Source organism: Emydura macquarii, unplaced genomic scaffold (assembly GCF_026122565.2).
Source record: "Emydura macquarii macquarii isolate MOO-44397 ecotype Brisbane River unplaced genomic scaffold, CSIRO-AGI_Emac_v2 contig_1230, whole genome shotgun sequence".
In the NCBI taxonomy this organism is placed as follows: domain Eukaryota; kingdom Metazoa; phylum Chordata; order Testudines; family Chelidae; genus Emydura; species Emydura macquarii.
This window is the reverse complement of record NW_027131367.1, coordinates 19,415,343-19,441,976: the sequence shown is the minus strand read 5'-3', so window position 1 is coordinate 19,441,976 and position 26,634 is coordinate 19,415,343. Positions and strand designations below refer to the sequence as shown.

Sequence of the window (26,634 nt, the reverse complement as noted above, 5' to 3'; positions counted from 1 at the left end):
AGAAGGTTTCTGGGAAGGGCAGCCTTATTTCTTCCACCATGATAGGATACTTTTCCCCGCCACTCTGCTAATAAATGAGCAGGCATCATCGTGGAACACAGCATAGCAGCATAAGGGCTAGGCCTGTACCCCGACACTTGCGACAAATCTTCCCTTTCAACCTGTGTTACCCTCAAGAGCCTGATATCACACATAGTCACCTAGGGAAGATGGAGCAAGTTTAATGTACCCAACCAATACAGTCACTCCATTTTATTCCCCTGCTGTGGACGGGGTCTCTGGGTGCCTCCCCAACACTAGTCCTACTCCTAGTACTGTTGCAATGGGCATTATGGGTCAGGATACTGGTTGCCCTATGTTTTCTGCCATTACAATTCCCCTGCAGTGTTCTCTAATCTATTCTGCTGACCTCCTGCCAAACCAGTTCTTGGCATGTTACAGGGGAGCCCAGTGATTCCTCTCCTTGCTCAAGTGTGGATTGTGGATTTTAGTCCTAATGAAGCCTGTCTATAACAGATGCAAAGGCCCCTTGCTTACCATGTCTGTAACACCAGTCCGATCCTTCCAAGATGTACAGAATGGAATGTGGGTCTGGCTTAGCCTTGTGAACATGAAGGGGAGTACTTTTTATATTGTAACATTTCTTTTACTACTTTGGGTCAGATAACAATGGCAACTTTGTGCTTTGCTTATCTTACAGTAGACAGCTTGGCCTTCGGCCCCCCTTACCAAACTCCAGCTGAAAGACTTTCCCAGATTAGGAAGCGAAAAAAAGAACCACGGGATGACATGTTCAGTGAAATAATGAACACCTCTGTGGCTGCTGACACAGAGCTCAGAGCCTGGAGGATGTCCTTGTCTGAAAAACTAGACATGGACATGGAACACAGAAGATCTGCACAGGAGCAGTAGTGTGATATGCAACATGAGATGTTGCATATTATGAGGGATCAGTCTGACATGCTGAGGTGTTTGGTAGAGCTCTAGGAAGAGCAGTGGTGGGACAGACTCCCTCTGCAGCCCCTCTAAAATGCTCTGCTGCCTACCACTTTATCAGCCCCCACCTCCAAGCGGTCTAGAAGGAGACTGAGCAGGGTGCAGTACGTGCTGCGCTCCACACTGGTGGAGGCGAGCAGGAGGATGCAACAGCCCCTTTAAGAACTGCATGCAACCACAGTTGCTTGCACAGTGACACTTTACAATGTTAAGTTTTCCTCCTTTCCCCCCATTAAAATGGGTCACAAATAAAACTTTGTAGCATTAAAAAACATCTGTCTTTATTAATTTCACACAAATTACGGAGCATACAACACGCATCTGGGATGTTCTTTTCATGGATGTCAAGCCTAGTAAGCAGACATCTCCATCTGGCTTTTAAGTGGCCAAATGCACGTTTGACCACCATTCTGCACTTGCTGAGCCTGTTATTGAAATGCTCCTTCTTGCTGTCCAGATGCCCCGTGTAGGGCTTCATTAGCCAAGGGAGCAAGGGGTAGGCAGGATCCCCCAGGATCACTGTTGGCATTTCCACATCCCCAATGTTTATTTTTTGGTCAGGGAAGAAAGTGACCGCCTGCATCTTATTGAACAGACCCAAGTTCCTAAAGATGCGCACATCATGCACCTTTCCAGACTACCCAACTGACCGGTAGCAATCTGGGGTTGCCAGCTTTCACACAGAAATGGCCACTCGCTTCTCCACTGGCAGAGCTGGTCTCAAGCGAGTATTCACACGCTTCAGGGCTGGGGACAGCTCCACGCAAAGTACAAAGAAAGTGGTCTTTCATATACGAAAGTTCTGCAACCACTGCTCATCATCCCACACCTTCATAACGATGCAATCCCACCAGTCTGTGCATGTTTCCTGGGACCAGAACTGGCGCTCCACAGACTGAAGATGACGCATGCCAGCCTGCAGCAAACGGGAATTGTTCTGCTCTATGGCTTGTAGCAGTGTGGCCTCAGTAACACTGTTATTTTCCATGCTGCAGCTCCTCTCTTGTCTTTGAAAATACTGCAGGATAAGCCATGAGATATTTGTGATGCTCACAATGATAGTGCAGAGCTGAGTGGGCTCCATGTTTCTCCATGTTTCAACAGCATGTGCGCGGCATAGAAAAACGGTGCAAAAAAGTGTTTGCAGTTTGTTTGGGACAAGAAGGCAGGGGGAGGGAGCACATTGCATCATGGGAGGACGACAAGCTTCCCAAAAGCCTCTGTGGCTAGTTGCACTGTGCGATAGCTACACATGGTGCTCTGCTTTGAATGTTGACCCGAGTGTGGTGAGTGGGGAGGCAAGAGCCCGACTCAAGGAGTGTGGTGTGATCATGCTTCTGCAACTTCTAAAATTCAGTGGGTGAAAGTCAATTTAAAGTGAATCGACTTCAGTCTGCAGTGTAGACATATCCTTAGAGAGCTCTCCTCTTGCTGGAGAAGTCACTGCTGCTAGGGGAGTTGTCAGCCCCAGGAGCACTCCCAGTGGCTACGAAACCCCATTTTAAAGGGCCACTGCTAAGCATAAAAACCATCTACTGCTAGTGTAGAGTTCCTCAGTTTCCCTGTCAGTTTTTCTGAATGACAGAGGGGAGGGGTCCCACTTTAAAAGATCATCTCTTGCTGGAAAAGCTGTTGTTACTGGGGGAGCTGTGGGTATGCAGTGGCACATGGCAGCATTGGAAATCCTCCGTACATACTGATATAAAGAGGTAGTAGCCTTGATCCTCAGCTGGTGTCACTCACTGTAGGCCCCTGAAGTCAACAAAGCTATACTAATGCACACCAGTTGAGGATCTGGCCCAATATATTTGCATATATGCAAAAGGAGATGGAATTAATTGATAGTCATGTTTACTGTTCACTCTGCATTTGCTGATTGTTTTATGCTCAATTTCTCACCTTCAGTGTTGCAGTATCAGTTATTTTTGTCAGTGAATAATATTACTATTTGGGGGTTGGACTAGATGACCCTTGCAGTCCCTTCTAACCCTATGATTCTATCATTCTCTGTATCTAGAAATCTCTCTTCTATGGCCATGAGTTTCAGAGCAGTAGTCTTTTTAAAAGGAACATTATATGGGGAAGATGAAGCAGAAGGACTGCTTTTTGGTTTCTGATGAACCTATTGGGAAGCAGAGATTTGCAAGTGTGGTCTTAGTAGTGTTCACTTTTGATGTAAATAGCAGCAAGTGTCTATTTTTAAGCCATCATGAATCAGTCATTTTTTTCTGTGGGTAAAAATTCATGTTATACAACACTAAGCCGAGATGATTGGATCCCCCACTTTCTAAAGCTGCTAGTACTGTTATAGCCACAACACAGCTGATTTTTAGAATTTAATTTTGTGCTCCTTCAAATTGTTTGTGTTAAAGCTTCCAGCTCACATCCCAGAGATAATTGTTTTTCTTTAACAAAACAGCTTAGCTATGTTTAAAACTACTTAGAATTTTTAGAGACTAAACAAATGGAATTAGTTCTAGCTTGTATGCTATTCGCCAATCCTTTTACAAAGTAATGATTTCATTAGAAATAAAAGTAAGAAACAGAGAAACTGCAGTAAACTCAGAATAAGTCCTTTGGCTATTTTGAAAAACTTTTAATTTTAAAAAAGTGAAATGTCTGCTAAGTAGCAGAAGCCCAGCAATTTCCCTTGGATGAAAAGATGTTCTTTTTACTATTCACGTTTTTTAACAATTCCAGTAAACATACTTTTCATTTAAAATCACTGACGGTTGCCTAATGATAACATCCAGCCAATGCAACACTTAAAGGTAAGGAAATGCCAAATTATGGGACAACTCTTAACCACCCGGTCATGTCCACGCAGCACAGGATAGTGACTGAGGCCTGAATGCAGAAAAGGAGTTAGGCGCCTAGAAAACAATTGAGATTCTCAAAGCTTGAACTCTGTGGGAGGCAGGTGAAGCTTCCCCTCGGGGAGGCTAGCTCCCCGTCCCACTTCTTCCACCCACAGCTTTGCCCACACTCCAGCCCCGTTCCTCCCTGGCCCCGCCCCTGCCCTCCCCGCTTGACCCCCTCCCACTCACTGTGTGCATCTGCCCGCTCCTCCCCCATCCTTGTCACTTGACCCCCCCCGCCCCCTCCACATCCCACTTCCCCTGAGGCCCCTGCCGCTCATGCTTTCCACCCCTCCTCTGAACCGCCATGCACCATGCAGGTTCCCAGGTGGCTGGGGTGGTGGTATCTGCTACTCAGCTTCTTGGGTTCATCAGTAATCTCCCTGGAGAGTCCAAGGGAACCAGAAAGCTGAGTAGCAGATGCTGCCTCCTCCGCCATCCAGGAACTTGCCTGGTGCATAATAAATCAGCAAAATCTTCCACTGCATTGTAATCCCCCGCCTCCACCAGTCACCCACAAATCTGTATGACCCAGGTCAGCAAGCACTCATGACTTGGGTCCTAGGAGCCTCCCAAAGAAGTGGGTCTGATCCTGCTTCCCATGAGACACGGGTCCAAACCCTGTCATTCTGCAGTGTGGATGCAGCTCAAGTTGCAGACCTGAGTCTGAAGGTCTGTATAGTGCAATATGGACCCATTAACAAGTGGTGAGACCTGGGTCCAGCAAGTGTACACCTTGGTTTTACAATGCAGCATGGATGCTCGTGTGGGCTTGGAAATAGTCCACAAGCATGGGTCCTACAGACTGACGTATACAGTGCAGTGCAGATGTACCCTTAAAAAGCCAGCATGCTAGGGGTAAGCTAGCCAATGGGAGATGGCAAGGAGAAGGGTGTATGCTAAGCCCCTCCCCTGTATCAGAAATAGGTGTCTGTATCCTGCCTGCAGGGAGGCATCTAATTGTGCTTGGGATTCTCAGCTGCAAACCCTCCCTTGGTGGCAGGTACCTATGCTGTTAGCCAGAAGCCCAGGGAGGGGAGGAGGCGCTTTTTTGTAACTTTTATCACAGTGGTTAGGGCACTCCCCTGGGGTGTGGGAGACCCTGTTTCAAGTCCATCCTTCACCTGAAGGAGAGAGGGATTTGAAAAGTGCTCTGCTACCTCCGGGGTGAGCGCTGCAACCACTGGATGGTAGGATATTGTGATGTGTGAGGACACTCCCTCGGTCTCTCCTGTAGGAGCTTGTGCACCCTGAATAACTAATTAAGGAGTCATTGGAGAAGGAGAACAAGATCCCACATCCTAGGTGAGTGCTTTAACCATCAGGTTACAGAGTCAGTCTAAGTCAAGAGAACAGTAAAGTATGCAGGCATGAATACAGCTTTACACGCCTTTTTCGATGAAAATACTGTGTACATTCATTTCCCCAAACTTTGTTAATGCAAAGTTAAGGTTGAGTGGGGGTGCCTCATACTCATCCTGAATGTGGAGGTCACCTATACTTAAATCTCTGAAAAACAGGAAATAAAAAGGTGAGGTAAAACAAACTCAAACCACTGAAAACTAGTAAATACAAAGCTAACGTAAATTACTAGTTGTCAACCCTTGATTTGTGCAGACTGAATGGATTAGTGTAGAAAGTTGAAATTTGCTTTCTGCGTTTATTTTTCAAGATAAACATAAATTACTACTTGGACTGAATACCATGCTGCTACTCCAGTCAATATCATCCTGCTGCCAGTCCTTACAAGAAGGATCTCTATGGCAGGTGCATTTCCTGCTGCTCAGCAACCATTCTGGAAATGCTGCCACTGATGAGCCATAGCTACTTGCTGTTCTTTCCTCACATTCACTCCTGCTATTCAGAAAATGGTCAGTGAGCATGAGGCATGATTACATTAGCCTAGTGCTGCTGTTAAATAGAGGCTTTCGTCTTCCCGCTGTTGCTTTAATGCTCTTTTCCTTGACAATACTGCTAAAGAAAAATCTGAAGATCCACGTGGATTTTAGAGCACTTTGAAACATTAGCTCTTAAACCAGAAACTTTGCTCAGGGGGCAAAACTTCCAGACGGAGCCTGGGTGGAATGCATGTGGCAAGCAATTAATGTAGACAACATTCATTCTCAGAAAGCAGTCAAGGGGCGGGACATATTGGGTCTAAGTGCCCAGGTGCTGGGTGGTGGCTGCGGCAGTGATATATAGGAAGTCAGATTAGACATACTGGTGGTGCATTCTGGCCTTAAGCTCTATGGCTCTATGATTCCCAGTACATGGGTGCTGTGTGTGTTCACAGACCACACCTCCCACCCACTGGCTCAGTTACCACTCTGACTTGCACCAGAGCCCCAGTCCTGGTGCACACGTACGAATGACTTGCTCTGGCTCAGTAACGAGGCTTAGAAAAATCATCTCTTAAACAGTACGCTAGTCTCAATACCACCCCACTACGATATACCCATGAAGCTGCATTAGATCTAGTATAGTGATCTGTTAATCCACCAGGGACGTAAGGATTGGCTGTAATGTGCCTTCCATTCTGAAAATCTCTTAACACAACCAAACCCTTCTCTAGACAAGTCACCCAAAGCTTCAAATAAACTAGATGACTCCCTGAAAGGTTTCATTCTGTCTAAACAATAACTCAAAGTCACTTTCACATCACAATTATACAATCTAGCTTCCCCAGGAAATGGACATGGCTGATGGAAAATCCTAGACGGTTTATGGTAGGAGTCAAATGAAATTCAGCAAGTATTTCGGGAAGGAATTTAGAGTGATGATGAAGCTCCAGCTTGTCTTTATGGAGGAGGGTTGGCCACCTGTCTGCTGGTCTCTTAGGCTACGTCTATATGGGGACACTCAGCAAAGCAAGACTTCTGCAGCTTCATGCATCAGCATCCAAACTGGCATCTTGGAAATCAGGCTGCCCAGAGCTAATGCTAGAAGCCCTATTCTTTCCTTCAGATCCTTGTACTTTTTCATATCTGTTTGTGCTGGAACTGTACAGCGCTGTGATGGAGGGATATAACACAAAGCCCTGGTCTACACTCACTGGGCGATTCGGTGGCAGTTGACGGGAATTATGCAAGCTACACAGAGTAGCTTGAGTAACTCCCATCGACTGCTGTGCTTCCCTTCTGCGCAGCATCTTCACTGCACTGCGCCAACGGGAACCGCGTTCCTATTGATGCAGCACAACGCCACTTGAGGGGGTGGTTTACCAGTGTCACCTGCCAGATCGATCGAGCAGGTCTTCACTGACCACTGACCAAAGTCACCGCCGTCAGCATAGACATACCCTAAGAAAGATATTGAGTCTATTCGAATTGGCTCTGTTCCAGTGTATTGAATGAACCTGAATGGTCCCGAGTTTGGGATCAGCAGCTCTGGCATTCTGAGGAGTTTGTGCTGCACACTGCCAGCCCAAAGAGCTCATGTTAGACATGTCGTGAGCTTATGGACTCTGGCTCCTAGACCACATTAACTGAAGATGCCTGGACAAGCGGTGCCTCTTCTTCCCCTGTGCTGTGGGGATGGGTCCTGGAATGCAGGGCTCTGGGGCCTGGCATTTCTACATGGTTACATGAAAATGCAGTGCACATTGACTGACCTTTGCAGCCCTATAGACTCAGACGCATAGACAATAAGGTCAGAAGGGATCATTATGATCATCTAGTCTGACCTCCTGCACAATGCAGGCCACAGAACCTCACCCACCCACTCCTGTAATAGACCCCTAACCTATGACTGAGCTATTGAAGGCCTCAAATAATGACTTAAAAACTTCAAGGTACAGAGAATCCACCAGCAAGTGACCTGTGCCCCATGCTGCAGAGGAAGATGAAAATCCACACAGGGCCTTTGCCAATCTGTCTTGGGGGGAAATTCCTTCCTGACCCCAAATATGGCGATCAGCTAAACCCTGAGCATGTGGGCAAGACTCACCAGCCAGACACCAAAGAAAGAATTCTCTCTAGTAACTCAGAACCCACCCATCTAACATCCCATCACAGGCCATTGGTGTATCTACCACCAGTAGTCAAAGATCAGTCAATTGCCAAATTAGACTGTCCCATCATAGCATCCCCTCCATAAACTTATCAAGCTGAGTCTTGAAGACAGCTAGGTTTCTTGCCCCCACTGCATCTCTTGGAAGGCTGTTCCAGAACTTCACTCCCCTGATGGTTAGAAACCTTCATCTAATTTCAAGTCTAAACTTCCAGATGCCTAGTTTATATCTATTTTTTTCTAGTGTCCACATTGGTGCTGAACTTAAACAACTCCTCTCCCTCCCTGGTATTTATCCCTCTGATGTATTTATAGAGAGCAATCATATCTCCTCTCAACCTTCTTTTGGTTAGGCTAAACAAGACAAGCTCTTTGAGTCTCCTCTCATAAGGCAGATTTTCCATTCCTCGGAGCATCCTAGTAGCCCTCCTCTGCACCTGTTCCAGTTTGAATTCATCTTTCTTAAACATGGGAGACCAGAACTGCAAACAGTATTCCCGATCAGGTCTGACCAACGCCTTGTATAATGGTACTAACACCTCCCTATCCCTACTGGAAATGCCTCACCTGATGCATCCTAGGACTGCATTAGCTTTTTTTATGGCCACATCACATTGCTGGCTCATAGTCATCCTGTGATCAACCAATACACCCAGTTCCTTCTCTTCCTCTGTCATTCCAAATGATGTGTCCTCAGTTTATAGCAAAAGTTCTTGTTAGTTCCTAAGTGCATGACCTTGCACATTCCACTATTAAATTTCATCCTTTTTCTATTACTCCAATTTACAAGGTCATCCAGATCTCGTTGTATGATATCCCCATCTTTCTCTGTATTAGCAATAGCTCCCACCTTATGTCATCTGCAAACTTTATTAGCATATTCTGACTTTTTGTGCCAAGATCAGTAATAAAAAGGTTAAATCACTTCGGTCCCAAGACTGATCCCTGAACTCCACTAGTAACCTCCCTATAGCCTGACAGTTCACCTTTCAGTATGACCCATTGTAGTCTCCCCTTTAACCAGTTCCTTATCAATCTTCCAATTTTCATATTAATCCCCATCTTTTCCAATTTAACTAATAATTCCCCATGTGGAACCGTATCAAACGCCTTACTGAAATCTAGGTAAATTAGATCCACTGCATTCCCTTTCTCTAAAAAATCTGTTGTCTTCTCAAAAAAGATCAGGTTGGTCTGGCACAATCTATCTTCTGTACAACCATGTTGTGTTTTGTCCCAATTACCGTTAAACTCGATATCCTTAACTACTTTCTTTTTCAAATTTTTTTCCAACACCTTGCATACTTCTGAAGTTAAACTAACAGGCCTGTAATTACCCAAATAACTTTTTTTCCCCTTTCTTAAAAATAGAAACTGTGTTAGCAATTCTCCAGTCATACGGTACAGCCCCTGAGTTTACAGATTCATTTAAAATCCTTGCTAATGGGCTTGCAATTTCATGTGCCAGTTCCTTTAATATTCTTGGATGGAGATTATCCAGGCCTCCCGATTTAGTCCCATTAAGCCATTTGAGTTTGGCTTCTACCTCAGATGTGGTAATTTCTACCTCCATATCCTCAATCCCATTAGTCCCCCTGCCACTATCCCTAAACTCTTCATTAGCCTAATTAAAAACGGAAGCAAAGTATTTGTTTAGATATTGGGCCATGCCTAGATTATCCTTAACCTCCACCCCATCCTCAGTGCTTAGCGGTCTGACTTCTTTCTTTGTTTTGTTTATAAGGCTATAGAACCTTTTACTATTGGTTTTAATTCCTTTTGCAAGGTCCAACTCTGCTTGGCTTTTGGCATTTCTCACTTTGCCTATGACTTTTTTCTCTTTCCTTGGGATGCAGGCTTCAGATAGTTCCTGCAACTTCGACTTGAAGTAATTCCAAGCCTCCTCTGCCTTTAGATCCATGAGTTCTTCAGTCCAATCCACTTCCCTAACTAATTCCCTTAATTTTTTTAAGTGATTGAAAGGAAGGCTGGGCTGTTTGGAGGAAGACAGTTGTGTTTGTCATTAGTGACAATAGGTGCTTGAATTTTGGGATGCTGAATAACAAGATCCAGTGGCTGAAGCTGAAAAGTAGGGGAAGTGAAAAGAAGGAAGGAAACAGGTATTTTATGTAGAATTCACTGTTCTGTATTTAAACTTTTCTAACATTTAAAAAGTTTTATCTCTTCTTCTCTTCCTATTCTTCTGCATCTGCTTCAGGCTACATCTCACTGTGACAGAATGCCAGATGTGCTGTCTCTGGAGCAATGGAAATTGATCCCTCTTACTGGTAAAATGCCCTCATGGCTACAGCATGGCTGGCAGTTCTGCTCTCCCCCCTTGGTTTTGAGGGTGGTTTTGGCAGAATAAGTTGAGACTGGTAAGTTACAAAGATTGTTCTCTAGTTGGAAATTGTATATAATGGCCAAACTTTTCAAAAGGGGCTAGTGAGTTTAAGCATCTCAGGTCCGAGGTGCATTTGAGACACCTTGAAGGGACCTGATTTTCCGAGGGTGGGAGCTCGACACTAATGAAAAGCAGGGTCCTTTTAAGGTATCTTGGTCTAGGCATCAAAATCTGAGGCCCCCAAATGACTGGTTGTTTTTTAAAATATTGTCTATGTATTTTAGGGGCACGTTCCTGCTTTGAAATAGCCCCTTCTAACAGGATCCCAACAGGTGGGGCCTTCTGAGTGGCAGGGGCTGAATCACTGCTGCAGACTGCCCAGATTGTGAAGGGGTGCAGGACACACTGGCTGAGATGGGACATAGGCAGGTAAGAGGGTCAAATGTCTCATTTTGGTCTGCTCAGGAAACCGTCAATTTGACATTGTTTTTGTGAACTTATTCATTCATCCAGTGTAACACTATCATTTTAAGCCAACATGTGTTGAAGGATAATAAATAAAACCAGGATATCTAGTCTCTATTGGAACATCATATCTCTAAGGAAAGATTCTGTAATAAAGCACTTACTTGAAAGGAGCTCATTGTTAATTGAATGAAGAGTCTTATATGTCTTGAAAATCCTGCAACTTGTTCATCAGTGATGAAGGTAAAGACAAACTCGTGGATCCCCAGTAAAGGAATTAACACCAGAGTAGATCTTGCCAATCTTAAAAATAAAGTGTTTGAATATTTTATTTCCCAACATCCTTGATATGAAGCTGAACATCCAACTATGGAGAAATAACTACAGTAGCAGGTCCCTCAGGACTCCGGTTTGGGGCTGATATAAGAACTTTACTAATGATCTGGAGGATAGAACAACAGTTACCAAAGGCTGAGGGGCTATATGTACAATAAAAGATATATCAGGAAAAAGAAACCAAAGGAAAATGAGACAGAGGTGATATTGGATTTAGGGAAATGGCAAATGCCTTTTAGAAGAATAGCGAGAGTTCTGTGGCACCTTAAAGACTAACAAATGTATCTGGGCATAAGCTTTCGTGGGCAGAAACCCACTTCGTCAGATGCATGAAATGGAAACTTCAGTTTGGTAGGAATATATACACATTGCGAAGATGGGTGAGTTACATCACAGAGAGGAAGGCGAGTGTTAACGAGGTTAATACAATCAGGGTGGATGAGGCCATTCACAACAGTTGATGAGAAGATGTGAATGTCAAAAGAGGGAACATTATTTATTGTAGTGAGCTAGCCACTCCCAGTCTCTATTCAGACCTAGTGTGATAGTGTCAAGTTTGCATATGAATTCCAAAGAAGAATGTTATCTGAAAAGTGATGTGAAGAGACAGGTTTGGGGATGGGGTTGTAGTGAGGAATTAGGAATCACAAACTGGCCACAGAGGACAACATTAGCAAACTGTTACAGTTAGGCAGCTAACCACACCCTAAATATAAGTGCATCTAAATATGAGGCCTCTTTCTAGAGATGCTGAGCACTCACAGCTCCCATTCACTTCATTTAGCAACTTTGAAAATCAGACAACTTTTATTTAGGTGCAGGAAGAACTATGCAGGTGCCTTGGTTTTCGGTACTTATGTTTGAAAATATGACCAGAATTATTTGGGTTGGAAAAAGGGGCTGTCTACTGAATCAGAGTCTCCACACCTCCATGATCTCCCCACACAATGCTGCTATTAAAAAAAGGCAAATGCTCTTTGGGACATCCATACAGAGGTGTCAGACCAGGGAGGTACAAACACCTCCCTTTTAGATTGTTAGCACTGTATGCTGAGGACTGTCATTTTCTATATATTTTTATGGTTCCCAGTACAAGGGAGTCCTAATCATGGTTGGCCTCTAGGTACTAATGCAATTTAAATGTTCAAGCATATAGGAGGAAAATGTTAAGAGATCATTAGCAAGTCTGCAAAGGCAAGTACTCAAAAATTAGGAAAGCCAGAATTAAGGCTATCTGTGTAACAATAATTTGCTCTCCTTTTGCACATGAATTATGAGTCTTTACACGATCACATACTATGTGTTTCACAGGCCCCCTGTGCACTGAATGGGAGAGAGATCCTCCGGAATAAATGTGATAATGTAATTAAAGATGATATTATAATGCACAAGGGGCCAAAATTAAGATTGCATGGTCAATCTTATTTCTGGTATTTCCTTACTTTTGAATGCTTGACTTGGCAACCTTATGTTAGTTTAATGTAGATAGTTTCAGTATACTTATCTAGGGTTTTATGAAAGCAAACTGAAAAAATCAGACATTACATCATGTGGAGAGAGCAATCATATCTCCCCTTAACCTTCTTTTAGTTAGGCTAATTAAACCAAGCTCTTTGAGTCACCTCTCAAAGGCAGGTTTTCCATTCCGTGGATCATCCTAGTAGCCCTTCTTTGCACCTGTTCCAGTTTGAATTCATCTTTCTTAAACATGGGGGACCAGAACTGCACACCGTATTCCAGATGAGGTCTCACCAAAACCTTGTATAATGGTACTAACACCTCCCTATCTCTACTGGAAATACCTCATCTGTTGCATCCAAGGATTAGCTTTTTTCATGGCCACATCACATTGGTGGCTCATAGTCATCCTGTGGTCAACCAATACGCCTACGTCCTTCTCCTCCTCTGTCACTTTCAACTGATGTGTCCCCAGCTTATAGCAGAAATTCTTGTTGTTAGTCCCTAAATGCATGACCTTGAATTTTCCACTATTCAATTTCATCCTATTTCTATTACTCCAGTTTACAAGGACATCCAGATTTTCCTGTATGATATCTCAATCCTTCTCTGTATTGGAAATACCTCCCAACTTTGTGTCATCTGCAAACTTTATTTGCACATTACCACTTTTTGTGCCAAGGTCAGTAATAAAAAGGTTAAATAAGATCAGTCCCAAGACTGATCCCTGAGGAACTCCACTAGTAACCTCCCTCCAATCTGACAGGTCATCTTTCAGAATGACCCATTGTAGTCTCCACTTTAACCAGTTCCTTATTCACCTTTCAATTTTTGTATTAATCCCCATCTTTTCCAATTTAACTAATAATTCCCCATGTGGAACCATATCAAATGCCTTACTGAAATCTAGGTAAATTAGATCCACTGCATTCCCTTTGTCTAAAAAACCTGATATCTTCTCAAAATAGGAGAGCAGGTTGGTCTGGCACGATCTACCTTTTCCTTAAGCCCTGGGCATCAGTGATAGGACAAAAAGCAATGGGCTTAAATTGCAGCAAGGGAGGTTTAGATTGGACTTTACGAAAAACTTCCTAACTTTCAGGGTAGCTAAGCACTGGAACAAATTGCCTAGAGAAGTTATGGAATCTCTGTCATTGGAGGTTTTTAAGAACAGGTTAGACAAACACCTGTCAGGAATGATCTAGTTATTATGCAGTCCTGCCTTGAGTTCAGGGGACTAGACTAAATGACCTTTTGAGGTCCCTTCAGGTCCAACACTATGATTCTATGAATTACATGTCTGACATATTCAACGGAAGATTTGAAAAATGTACATTTGTCTCAATGTGTTCTCAGTCCATGGTCCTCCAAACACCGTAAGACAGTATCCAAATTTCAAAGGTGATCTTCTCGATCCTTTCTCATAAAAAGAATGTCAGCCAAATACCACTGAACTCCCTTCAGTTCCTTCAGAATCTCATCCATAGCTTTCAGCAACAGGGCAGGTGCCAATGTGATTCCAAAAGACAACCTGTTGTAATAAAGTAAGTCTTTTTGTGTGTTGATGGTGAGATATTTGTGAGATCAGCAGAATCTTGGTTGCCTGCTGAAATATGTCACCATGCTGAGACTCCTGCACATTGATATGACCGCACCGTCCTGAGTGGAAGATCAGAAACCGACACCTTCTGTATCTGGATCGGGGTCAATCAAGGTTGCGGGATCGCCCCCACCTTGTTCACCATCTACCTGACTGTCATCATCTACCTCATCCAAGACGATCTACCACCCAGCATCCATATCCAGTATCGACTGGATGGGAAGCTCTTCAATCTTGATCGCTTCTGGGCAAAAACGAAACTCACCACCAAGGACATCCACGACCTTCAGTTTGTGGATGACTGCTGCCTGATGGCTTACTCTGCACAGGACGTGCAAGCGATGCTAGATCTCTTCAATGCTTTGTATAAGAGACATGGCCTGTCCTTGAACGTTGCCGAGACGAAGGTCGTCCATCAACCTCTCTCAGGCCAGCTGAACATCCCTGGCACCATCCACGTAGACGGGGAGGTTTTGGAGGACATGGAGCACTTCCCGTATCTTGGAAGTCATCTCTCCCAACAGGCTACCAATGATTAAGAAGTCCAGCACCAGGTCAACTGCGCCAGTGCCACTTTCTTCAACATGACTTCGAAAAGAGAGACCTTTGGAAGTCGATGAAGGTCCTGGTTTATAAGGCTGTTATGCTGACCACCCTCCTCTACTACTACTACTTCAAAGCCATGGACGTTTTTTCCAGGTGAACTTGTGACAAAGTCTGGTGATAGGTAGATGCAGAAATCAGTGAAGCAGCAGCTCCAATATCAAGCTCCATTTTTGTAGGAACTCCTTCGATCAAGGCTGTAACTCAGATGCCATCTCTGACTCCAGCTTCCGATAACGGTGCTTGCTCATGTCTTTTCCACATTATGAATTCCTGTCTTCTAGCCTTTCTTTGGCTTGGTCTTCATAGGTGTCTTCTTAGATGTACTGTTACTTTGGGTTGCTGGTCACTGAATTGTATGACAGGTTGTGGCGATATGTCCTTTCTTCTGGCATTTTCTGCAAATAACCTGATGTGGCCTGCAATCCTTCTCAGACTGTGTAGTTTGTGCACAATGGCCCCATGGAAATTTCTTATGTTCCCATGGTTTTATATCTTGGTGATTCAAGAGCTGAATTTCTGGGTCACACTAAATTACACAGAATCCTTCTCTGCGATCTCCATTGCAACCACTACTTCAACAGTCTTCTTGAGTGTAAGTGCTGATACAATCAATAACTTCTTCCAGACTTGGTCATTGCATAATCCAGACACAAATTGGTCACGTAGGTCATCACTTAATGTTTGTCTGAACTAACAATGTTCTGACAATTTCATTAAAGCAGCAACAAACTGTGCTACTGACGCTCCATTTCCCTGATGTCATTGATGAAACTGATATCATCCTGCTATCATCAATGAGGTAGGAGAAAAATGTTCCTGCATTGCTGCAGTAATTGTGGCATACATGGCAGTTCCAGGCACAGTTGAATGGTCATGCAGATCATGCAACAATCTGTATGCCTTTGGACTATAACTGTCAGCAAGGTTGAAACTCGTTGTCCATCTGGAATGGTGTTGCAGATTAAAAATTGCTCAAAATGTTCAAGGTATCTCACCCATGATCTGCAAACTTGTCAATATTGCCCACAAAAGATGCCATTTCTCTGTTCTTCTCTTGAACTTCATGCCTCCTGCATGCCATTTCCACAGGGAAATTCTTTTTTATCACTGTGCTATCTGCTGTCTATGTTCTTACACACTCCTGTGGCTATCCTTGTGCTCTTTCTGCTCGCTATGGACCCTCAGTGCAGGCTAAGCTGTTTCTATGCCTGCCTGATTGCACATGTTCAACAGATTATGGCTGCTTGCTTCCACGTCACTGCTCTTCATTTCTACAAGCTCCAGGCAGCAGCCTATTCCTTTGTACTATCCTTATTTCCCTACTTCCTCCTCTCTAGCTGGCTGGTTCACATCCCAGGAGCAAAAACAGCAGTCTGTCAGCCTGTGACTCTAGGTGAACCTTGCCCCCCTTTTTTCAATAGTATCATTTGCTTACTTGTCCTTCTTTGTGGTCAGGCAAGGGGAGCACTGGACACTTATGGGATTTAAATTTCTCATCACCAAATGTTATATTTCTGGAGCCAGCGGAAGAGAGAGACTGACACATGCAAGGGGAGCTGATGGACCACAGCTGTCTGCTGTCTGCGTGGGTGGCGTTATTGTTCTGGCTGCAAAACTGAAACTCACATAAAAGTCAGGCTTTCCATTAAGGAGAGAGGAGTGCTTGAACAGGACATCACACTTCTCTGTGCATGATCTTACCTTCACCCACCATTCATGGTTGTAACGAAAAGACCCCTCCCCCCATGTCAACCCTCAGAACATGGCCCAGGAGGAAAACCTGGCCCCAATGAAGTCAATGGGAGTTTCGCCATTGACCCCACTGGAGTCAGGATTTCACCCACCATCTCTTCACTTTCTTAAGTAGGTGGATCTTAGTGGGCTCTCCAACCTGATATATTCTCTTGGTCCCTTCTTTGCTGACACTTCACCCTTTTGTTAACATGTGTCCATTTGTCCGTAACCATCAGAACGTCTCAAGTTCTGCTTCATGCATAGACCTGCTACAGCACCTCAGACATGTCAGTGCTTCACAAAACCACCACCCATTGCTCCTCACCAAAGAGCTGCCAAAGCAAACACGGAAGTGTCGAAAAATCAGCATATAGCCACTATGAAATTTGGAAATTTCTTCAGATACTGTACAGGGCTGTGCTCCCCACTGCCAGGACTAACTTCTATTTCCACCCATTCCAAGATTTCTGGGAACCGTCTTCCATGCAATTATTATTTATTTTAATTTATACAGCAGCACAGAGATGTATAGTGCTTCACAGACAAAGAAAAAACAATCTCCCCATCCTAAGTAATTTGCAATTTAAGGGACACATTGTGCCTGGCTCTTGTGTGTTTGTGTGCGTGCTCACAGAGATTGGAGAGCAAAAGAAACCTGTCCCCACTTATAGCCCCTCATAGGAAGGGCCAGGCACAACAGCAGTCCCTGCAGGCAGGAGAGCACAGGGACTGCTCCCTTCTGTCACCTCTGGGGGTGCAAATTGACTCAATGGGGCTAGGAAGAAGGTAGGCCACAGCCCCACCTCCTGTGCACTGGTTGGGTGTGTTTGGCAGGGGAACAATTTTCACTGACCAAAGGTCTGGTGCCACATGCATATTCCATTCACGTGTGCTGTGGTGCACCAGGAGTCCTTGTGCCCCTCTTACAGCTTCCCCAGGGCCAGTTCAACTCTGCACCACCTCGTACATTAACTGGAGCCTAAATGCCACAATCTGCCCCCGAGCTATGGAACGACATGAAAAGGGAGGGAAAACAGCCCTGAAGGCGTGAGGGGGATAGGACCAGAAGGGAAGTGGCAATAAGATCTTGAGATTGCTTGTGTTAATAAAGCCCCTGAATGTTTTTAAAGGTTTCTATGATGTCACTTTGGGACTGGAGTTGATAGGCCTTGTGGGGAAAATATATTTGAAAGAAAGTCTTAACCATGGGAACTGGCTAAATAATAATAAAAATAAAGACAACTGGTGACTATTTTTGCACGTACTATTGTTGAGTTTGGCTCCCTCTGCAGAGAGTTCTATTAGTCATTACACTTGGAAATTCACAACGGTGTGGGTGTGCTGCCAAATTAAGCACAAAGAAAGAGCTGATCACTGAATAAATAAGTAAATTATTACAGTAAATAAAACTTCCAGATAGTTGTGGAAATGTTGGTGAATCCTGGAATGTCACAAATTTGAACACAAATGATTATTCGTGTGGAAATCTGTACTGGAATTACTCTGTGCATTTGTCATTGTTTGCCATTCATTATTTGTTATTTTGTGCCGTAAAATGTTTGTGATCCAATCAGGGAGCAGAAGTAAAGTGTGAGGAAGCTAGGTGTGAGGAAATAGCTTTATTCTTTACCATTACTGCCAATAAAAGTTAATTGTTCAAGACTAAAGTTTGACAAGAGAATGGCAGAGATATGGCTCCCTGAGGATAAGAATGGGACCATTTATAGGCTCTGATTGTGGAATACCTATGTTCTAAAGTGCACGAATGCCCACAACAAATTCATAGCTGCTAATAACATTTCCATGCCTTCCAGTAGCGAATTAGCAACTTTACAGGGGGGTCTTCAGCTCCTCCTCTGGGTCTTCAGGGAAATCCCCATTTTTTTGACTGTCCTTCCCTATTCCCCCACCTCCTAGGAAAAGACAACCAGTCAGAAATGCTTCATGTGCTGAAGGACAATTTGGATTTCCCTTCTCTCTGCAAACACAGGCTGGAGCACTCGAGAAATCCTCCTGCCTGGTGCTCTCAAGGGAACAATAGTTCCCTGTCATTCTGCAACTCTGGCGTGATCTACCTGTCCCCCAGTCTGGGTAAAGGAGTGGAGTTGCTATTACTAGACCAGGGAAAAGGTGATGAAGAGATCCTCAGGCACACAATGGGACAAGGCAGCAGAATCAGCTGCAGGGCTCTGCAAAATGGTAGGGGGCTGAATTAACGGTGCGGGGGAGGAAACGAGAGAGAGCAAAAAGAATTGATGTATGGTGTGTGGGAAGTCCATGAAAGGGAAGGGCAAACTGAACTGTGTGTGAGAGGGAAGAGCGTATGTATGGGAAGGGAGAGAGCGTGTATAGGAGATGAGAGGGGGTGTGTAGTAGGGAGCCAGAATTTGATGATTCCTCTTCTAAAGTTTTGTTTCTAGTTTTTGTCTACAAAAATTCAGAACTGCCCCTGCGATGCAGTCTCTCATGGAACAAGATAACACTCACAACAGACGCAGGTTCAGCTGAAGCAGTGTCAGGCTTTATTCTGAGAACACCTAGGGAATCAGGAGCCAGGAAGCCATTGTATTGAGCAAACACTGACTGGCATTTGCTGTATTCTTATATCATAGATGTGGGAGGCCTCTGGTGAGCAAAGACCAGAAGGGGGTAGTTATACTAATTCAGTTACAACCCCCCACACAGGCTGTATTTACAATCCCCTTAAGGATGCCTTCCAGGCATCTTGGGTCTGGACTTGGCAGGGTAGTACTGATGAAATTCCCTAATTTTATCAGGGGTGTGGATGCAACTGGTGGGTTCCCAGGACCGGTCAACCGGCTCATAATCCTCCCAATCTGCAAGTCTAGTTCAGAGTCAAAGAATCCTTTGTACATTAATTTTTTCATACCCCTGGATGATAAGTGGTGGAGGTGGAGGCTTGACTTGTCCAGGAAAGGGATTGTCAGTTTATGACTTTTACAGCAAAATGCAGAAGACCGGAGGTACTCTCATGGAGCTGGGCAGGAACAGTTTGACCATGACAGGGTTAATTTGCTGAATAATTTGCTGGATCCAGGTGTTCATGATCTAGTTTATGTGTCGGATGAGTGGAAGTGAGGTTTGGTGATGATAACCATACCCAGTCAGCAACAGTGGAATGAAGAACTTCCCGATAGTGTCAGTCTATGCAATATTTGTAGGCACTTCTGGCTGAGTTGAGAGGTTTTCTCAGTTCTTCTTGAAGATGATACAGATGTTGGACTAAGTCAGTAGGTGCAGGGACATGACACCTTTGATAAGGATGGATAGAACTGCAGATGGAATCCATAGTTGATGTAGAAGGGGCTGCAAAGGGTTGAGACATAGTCAGAGCTGTTGTACACACATTTGGCAAAAGGAAGGAGAGAGTCCCATTAGTCCTGGTGATAACTGAGGAAACAATGAAGGTATTGTTCAACGATTCAGTTAATCTCCTCAATCTGCCCTTTGGTCTGAGGATAGTAGGCAGGGGAAGTATATAGCTTAATGTTCAGCAAATTAAAAAGTTCTTGCCACAAATGGGAAACAAACAGTGGGTCCTGGTAAGTGGTGATGCTAGATAGTAACCCGTGAGTTTGAAGACATGACTAAAAATGAACCAAGTCCATCCCTGACCAGGGAAAACTCTGGGACATGGGATAAAGTGGGATATTTTAGTAAGATGGTCGGCGATGACTAAGTTGGCTATATTGCTCTCTAAGCTGGGTAGGTCATTGATAAAATCTTGGCAGATGGATGACCAGGGCTGGGATGGGGGGAGATAGAAGCATGAGGTCCCTGAGGTGTTTCGCACAATGGTGGCAGATTGGGTGCTCTTTGTTCGAGAGTAAATATCACAGGAGTTAATATATGACTTGATTTAAGGCTGCATCTTTGGCCACCAAAAATATAGAGAAACTAGTCTACGTGTTTTAAAGTGGCCAAAGTGGGCAGCTACAGGAGAATCATGACAAAGTTTAAATACTTCAAGACACGGGTGGCCTTGTGGGATATAGATATGGCCTTTAAAATAAAGGATCCTATCTTTGATCAGGAAGCTGGGGTTAGGTGGTTGGTCATTGGTGGCATTCTGAGCCATCATAATTTCCGCCACAAATGGGTCATTAAATAATGAGGATCAGATGAAGAGCAGCAAATCCCTATGTACTAGGGCATTGACAAAATTACAAGATATAAGGATTATAGAATATTCTCGAGCTTTTTTTCTTAATATTCCCCCTTACAAGAGTATGGTGAGCTTGCTGTGCTGGGTGCCTGAACAGTACGTCAAAATGAAGTTAAATCTGGAGAAAAATAAAGACCACTGGATTTGATGTTGGTTTGTGGTTTTCACGGCACACAAATATTCCAAAATTTTGTGATCTGTATATACCTGGACTGGAAATTGGGTTCACTCAAGGCGTTGGTACCATTCTTTGAACTTGGCTTTAATGGTGAGTACAGATCTGATAATTTTGTTCCATGGGTGTGAGTTTACAGGAGTAGAGTGCACCTAGATGGAGTCAATTCTAGGGTCCATATTATTGTGATAATACACCTCTGACTGCCACATTGGACATGTTTGCCTCAACTATAAAGGGTTTCACTGGATCTGAGTACACCAGAATAGGCATTTACATAAATTTCTCCTTTAAGTGGTCTAAAACAGACTCAGTTTCCTGTGTCCAGGCAAATCAGATATTCTTCAGGAGCAGTGCAGTCATAGAGGACACCAGTCCTACAAAATCCTTAATAAAATGTTGGTAAAAATTTGCAAATCCAAGGAAATGTTGACGTTCACACACATTTCTCGGGGCTGCCCAGTATGTGATCATAGATACTTTTCTAGAGTCCATGCTGATGTCACTTGAGGAAACTATATAATCTAGAAATTCCATAGAGGACTGGCCAAATTCATATTTTTCTAGTTTTGCATAAAGCCAATGCTCATGAAGACATTCTAGTACTATGTGAATGTGTTCATCAGAGGGGACTTGGGTTTCTGAGAAGTTAAGACTATGATCCAGGTAGATCACCACACATTGATCTAAAATGTTTCTAAAAATGTCATTAATGAAATGCTGAAAAGTGGCCAGGCTCTTTGAAAGACTGAAAGGCATCACCAGATACTCAAAATGGCCATATCAAGTTTAGAAGATGCACTTCCATTCATCACCCTTGTGAATCTGAACCAAATTATAAGTACCTCAAAGGCTTGGTAAACACCATTGTGGAGTGCAATCTGTCAAATAACTCAATGATCAAGAGCAAGGGGTATCTTCTGGTTTGAGATTAATAGGACAATTATAAGGGTGATGAGGTGGTAGAGTGTCCACATTTCTTTTATCGAATATGTTGTCTAGATCTTGGTATTTTGCTGAGACCACCAGGACTGGGTTGGGATCTTTGGCCTTCACTATTCCATTGACATGGTCTGGATGGGCATTGGTTGGTAGTACCTTAATTGTTACCACAATTAACTGTGCTGGGAACAATGCTCAGTAGACCTAGTTGTGTTACTTTCTGGGATTTTGGTACTCAGTTGCACAAGGCACAACTGTCAACAGTAACTTGAATGGAAATGCACTGCTTGTGCCCTCCATGAAATATGTGGATCATCCAGTGTAAATCAGGTAATACTGAGGACAATCAGAAAATGTGGCAATTTGACTATTTGACCAAGTTGATTGGGAGGATTTCATGGTGATCCCAAATCTTGACTTCAGGAAGGGTGGTCTCTTGATTAACCAGGCCTCAAGAAAGCAGGGTGCTGTCAATGGACTCAACATAATCAGGAGTGGATTTACCTTAAATAGGGACTTTATGTTCATGAAATTACTGGATGCACCAGAGTCAACAAGTGTATGTTGTATAGGGATGGACAGTAGAGTTTCCTGAGCTCATGCGAGGTTTGAATTTCAAGGGACAGATACAAAGTCGCCAGACCCACCACAATATGACAAAAACCATTTTGGTGACAATGCTCCTTCTCTTGACCAATGAGATGAAACCAAGTTGTGTCAATCTATATAGCTTCAATCACATGATTAGCTTGTGATGCCTGCAGAAATTTCACCATGTAGAAACAAGTTTGCTGGAATGATCTCTTTCCCTCCTGATGCCCTCACCAAAGGCTTTTAAGCTGTCATGGGATAAGAGGGAAGACCCTCTCCTGGATCAGTAATTGGTTAAAAGACAGGAAACAAAGAGTAGGAACAAATGGTCAGTTTTCAGAAGGGAGAGAAGTAAATAGTTGTGTCCCCCAAGGGGCTATATTGGGACCAGTGCTGTTCACCATATTCATAAATGATCTGGAAAAAGGGGTAAACAGTGAGGTGGCAAAATTTGCAGATGATACAAACTACTCAAAATAGTTAAATCCAAAGCAGACTGCGAAGAATTACAAAGGGATCTCACAAAACTGGGTGACTGGGCAACAAAATTGCAGATGAAATTGAATGTTGATACATGCCAAGTAACGCACTTTGGAAAACATAACCCCAACTATACATATAAAATGATGGGGTCTAAATTAGCTGTTACCACTCAAGAAAGAGATCTTAGCATCATTGTGGATAGTTCTCTAAAAACATCCACTCAGCGTGCAGCGGCAATCAAAAAAGCTTACAGAATGTTGGGAATCATTAGGAAAGGGATAAATAATAAAATAGAAAATATCAGATTGCCTCTTTATAAATCCATGGTACTCCCAGATCTTGAATACTGTGTGCAGATATGGTTTCCCCATCTCAAAAAAGATATATTGGAATTGGAAAAGGTACAAAAAAGGGCAATAAAATGATTAGGGGTATGGAACAGCTTCCATATGAGGAGAGATTAATAAGACTGGGACTTTTCAGCTTGCAAAAGTGGAGAAAGTAAATAAGGAAGTGTTATTTACTCCTTTTCGTAACACAAGAACTAGGAGTCACCAAATGAAATTAATAGGCAGAAGGTTTAAAATGAACAAAAGGAAGTATTCCTTCACACCATGCACAGTCAACCTCTGGAACTCCTTGCTAGAAGATGTTGTGAAGACCAAGGTTATCATGGGATCCAAAAAGGAACTAGATAAGTTCATGGAGGATAGATCCATGAATGGCTATTAGCCAGGATGGGCAGGTATGCAAAACCCGTTCTGAGGTGTCCCTAGCCTCTGTTTTTCAGAGGCTGGGAATGGGCAACAGGGGATGGATCACTTGATGATTGCCTGTTCTGTTCATTCCCTCTGAAGCACCTGGTATTGACCACTGTTGGAAGACAGGATGCTGAGCTAGATGGATGATTGGTCTGACCCAGTTTGGCTGTTCTTATCTTCTTATATTCTTATGTCATTCAAACAAGCAGACATCCATCCAGATGCATAAATTATCAAAGGAGATTAGGTCATTGGGTGTTTCACCCAGGCCAACTCATCCTTATCAGCAATAAGGTGTCAGCAGTGGGCAGTGTAGTCCAAAATGGGCCAGCGAACGTGTTAAAGGGACTGAAGTGATGTTTTGGCCACATGAGTGTGGTTTGGATCATCCAATATAGCTGAGAAAGCAGAGATGAAATAATCGACGTTATTCAGCATAGGACAGCAGTGATGCCTAATCCAAAGCTTCTTGGTCAATAGGCTATTCATAAGCCCTACCTTGGTTTAGTCTGTTGGATACATAAGTGGTCAAAGCAGAAAAAGTAGATGGCTTTGATTCAGGAAATCACAAAATTTCTATCTGTCATGATCAAATGTACCCAACAGTGGGACTGAGGGCCCCTATTGGAGGGTTCTGGTATGGAGAAGCCTGGAGACAAGTATTCTGTATGTGTAGTTGCACCACTTGGTTCTGGAGGTTCTATATGTCAGCGGCTGGTATGTTAGTAAAAACGAGAGTCCTGTAGCACCTTACAGACTAACGAATTTCTGCGGGTATAAGCTTTCGTGGGCTGCAACCCACTTCGTGCATCTGACAAAGTGGGTTGCAGCCCACAAAAGCTTATGCCCGCATAAATTTGTTAGTTTTTAAGGTGCTACAGGACTCTCATTGTTTTTGCTGTATACAGACTAACAGAGCTACCCCTCTGGTATGTTAGTGTTTTGCATTCCCTGATAGAAATCATGCAGGGATTTGGTGGGTTAGTCGGTGGTCTGTCTAACTGTCATGAAACAAAATAACACTCACAATAGACATAGGTTCAGCTGAATCAGCGTCAGGCTTTATTCCAAGAATACAACACAGCACCTAGTGGATAAGAAGCCAGGGAGTTGTTGCGTTGAGCAGACAGACTGGCACTCGCTGAGTTCTTATATAGCCCGTATGGATGGCCTCCAGAGGGCAGCAACCACTAATGGGTAGGCTATACTAATACAATTACAAGTCCTGCACAAACTGCACGAGTTCCTTACAGTCTCATATGCCACATAGTGCACACCCTGGATCTGTATACTACTTGGCATCCGAGACTGTAAGGAACTCATGAAGTCTCATATATACCCTGTACCCTGAAGCCTCAGGGTCTGAGGTATGTTGGGGTCCTAATCACTTATCACTAAAGATCCCTTATCACTTACTGTAAAACGAAGTGTTGTGGTTACATCTACAACTGGTAGCTACATTCTACCTGCCTATATTTCCTCTAGTGTATCACTTGGCAAGTTATTCTTCTTCTCTGCCTAAGACGCACGTGTTACTTGATCAGAATGGCTGCCATATCTTACCCCTTTGGTGGCTGCATATAATTATATATCCTACATAGCACTTTAGACGCTTTCTGAAGGAAAGGCACCATGGAAATACAAACGACTAGTAGCACTTTGATATATGTCACATACCTGTATTTGTAATCATGAAAACTCATTTGCTGGGCCTTGAGTTTGGAAATTAACAACTTTAGAATTTTTAGGAAGATGCAGAAATTAACCTTAAAAGAAAATATAATCAATTAGTTCTAGTAAATGCCACTATGCAGTAATGTCAGATATACATGCATATATAATATGTGTATATTTATATATAGATAACATCTCAAAAACTAAAAGAACATGAATGTTGTAAAGTCAAGCACTCAAAAATTAGAAGATGTCAGATTTATGGTTTCCTGTGCAACTTCCATTCTGCTCCCTTGTGCATATGCATTATGAGACAGTCTTTAAATACATGATCATATTTTAGTTTTCCACATGGCCCCTGCCTCATTCAGTGACTGGGCAGTTATTCAGTGGTTCCTTTGATCATCCTCTTACAATATGTGGCCCCATGCCTCATTTAAGATGCTCCACCGAAACCCTGAATTCAATACAGAATTATTAATTTCCTCATGGAGTTTTCTTTCATATTCATCATCATACTATCTGAGTGCTTCACAAACATTAATGAATTTATCTTCACACCACCCCTATGAAATGAGGAGGTGATATTATGCTCGTTTTACACATGAGAAACTGAGGCACAGAGAGATTAAGATCAAAATTGTCAGAATTGTCCACTAATTTTGCGTGCCCAGCTTGAGATACCTAAGGTCTGAGTTTTCAGAGTTCTTCGGATTTTATAGCAATTTATAAGCTCAAAGTATAGCTACCACTGATTTCAACTGCAGTTGAGCATCCTCAGCACTTTGGTCTCAAGTTGGACACCCAGAAAAAGAAACAAACAATTAGTGACCAGTTGTGAAAATGTTGGTTTATACGACTTGCTAGAATCCCACAGGAACTCTGTGACAGAGACAGGGATAGAATCCAATTCTCCAGGGTGGCACTCAACTGCCTTAAGCAGCAAGCCATCCTTTCTGTTCCTGCAGCCCCTTATGTTATTCACCACACAATTTCCAACTTCTGCAACAAATGAAACAAGGGTCCTATGGACAACAGCGTCTTTCACTACACTACCCTGATTCATCCCCGGAGCAGATGCATCCCATGCTCTGACTGAGGCAGAGGTTCCATGAAAAAATAAGTGATCATGTAATTAAAAGACTGTATCAAAATGCATGTGAACAAGTGGGCCAAATTAATGTTGAATCAGCAACCTTAATTCTAGAATTTCCTAGCTTTAAATGCATCAGAAAAGCAAAAGCTCAAAAACCAAAATATTTCAGATTTTGATATTTCAATGAAAAGTCAGAATTTTCCTTAGAAAATTTAAATGAAAAGAACAAAAATATTTTTGTTGAAATTCCCCACAGAAACAAAACCCTTTTTCCAACAGACTTTAATCAGCAGGTTTGGAACGTTTAGATCCACTACAGAG

General features: G+C 43.2%; 1 protein-coding gene across 1 annotated transcript in view; it reads right to left on the bottom strand.

Moving 5' to 3' along the window:
• Window positions 1-26,634, bottom strand: part of GLP2R (glucagon like peptide 2 receptor) — an 89,505-nt gene that overhangs the window by 11,420 nt on the left and 51,451 nt on the right. The window contains exons 10-11 of the mRNA XM_067547867.1: window positions 25,221-25,309; window positions 10,836-10,974 (exon numbers count right to left, since the gene is read on the bottom strand). Of these exons, the coding sequence (XP_067403968.1) occupies window positions 10,836-10,974; window positions 25,221-25,309 (228 nt within the window). The remainder of the gene's footprint in view (window positions 1-10,835; window positions 10,975-25,220; window positions 25,310-26,634) is intronic.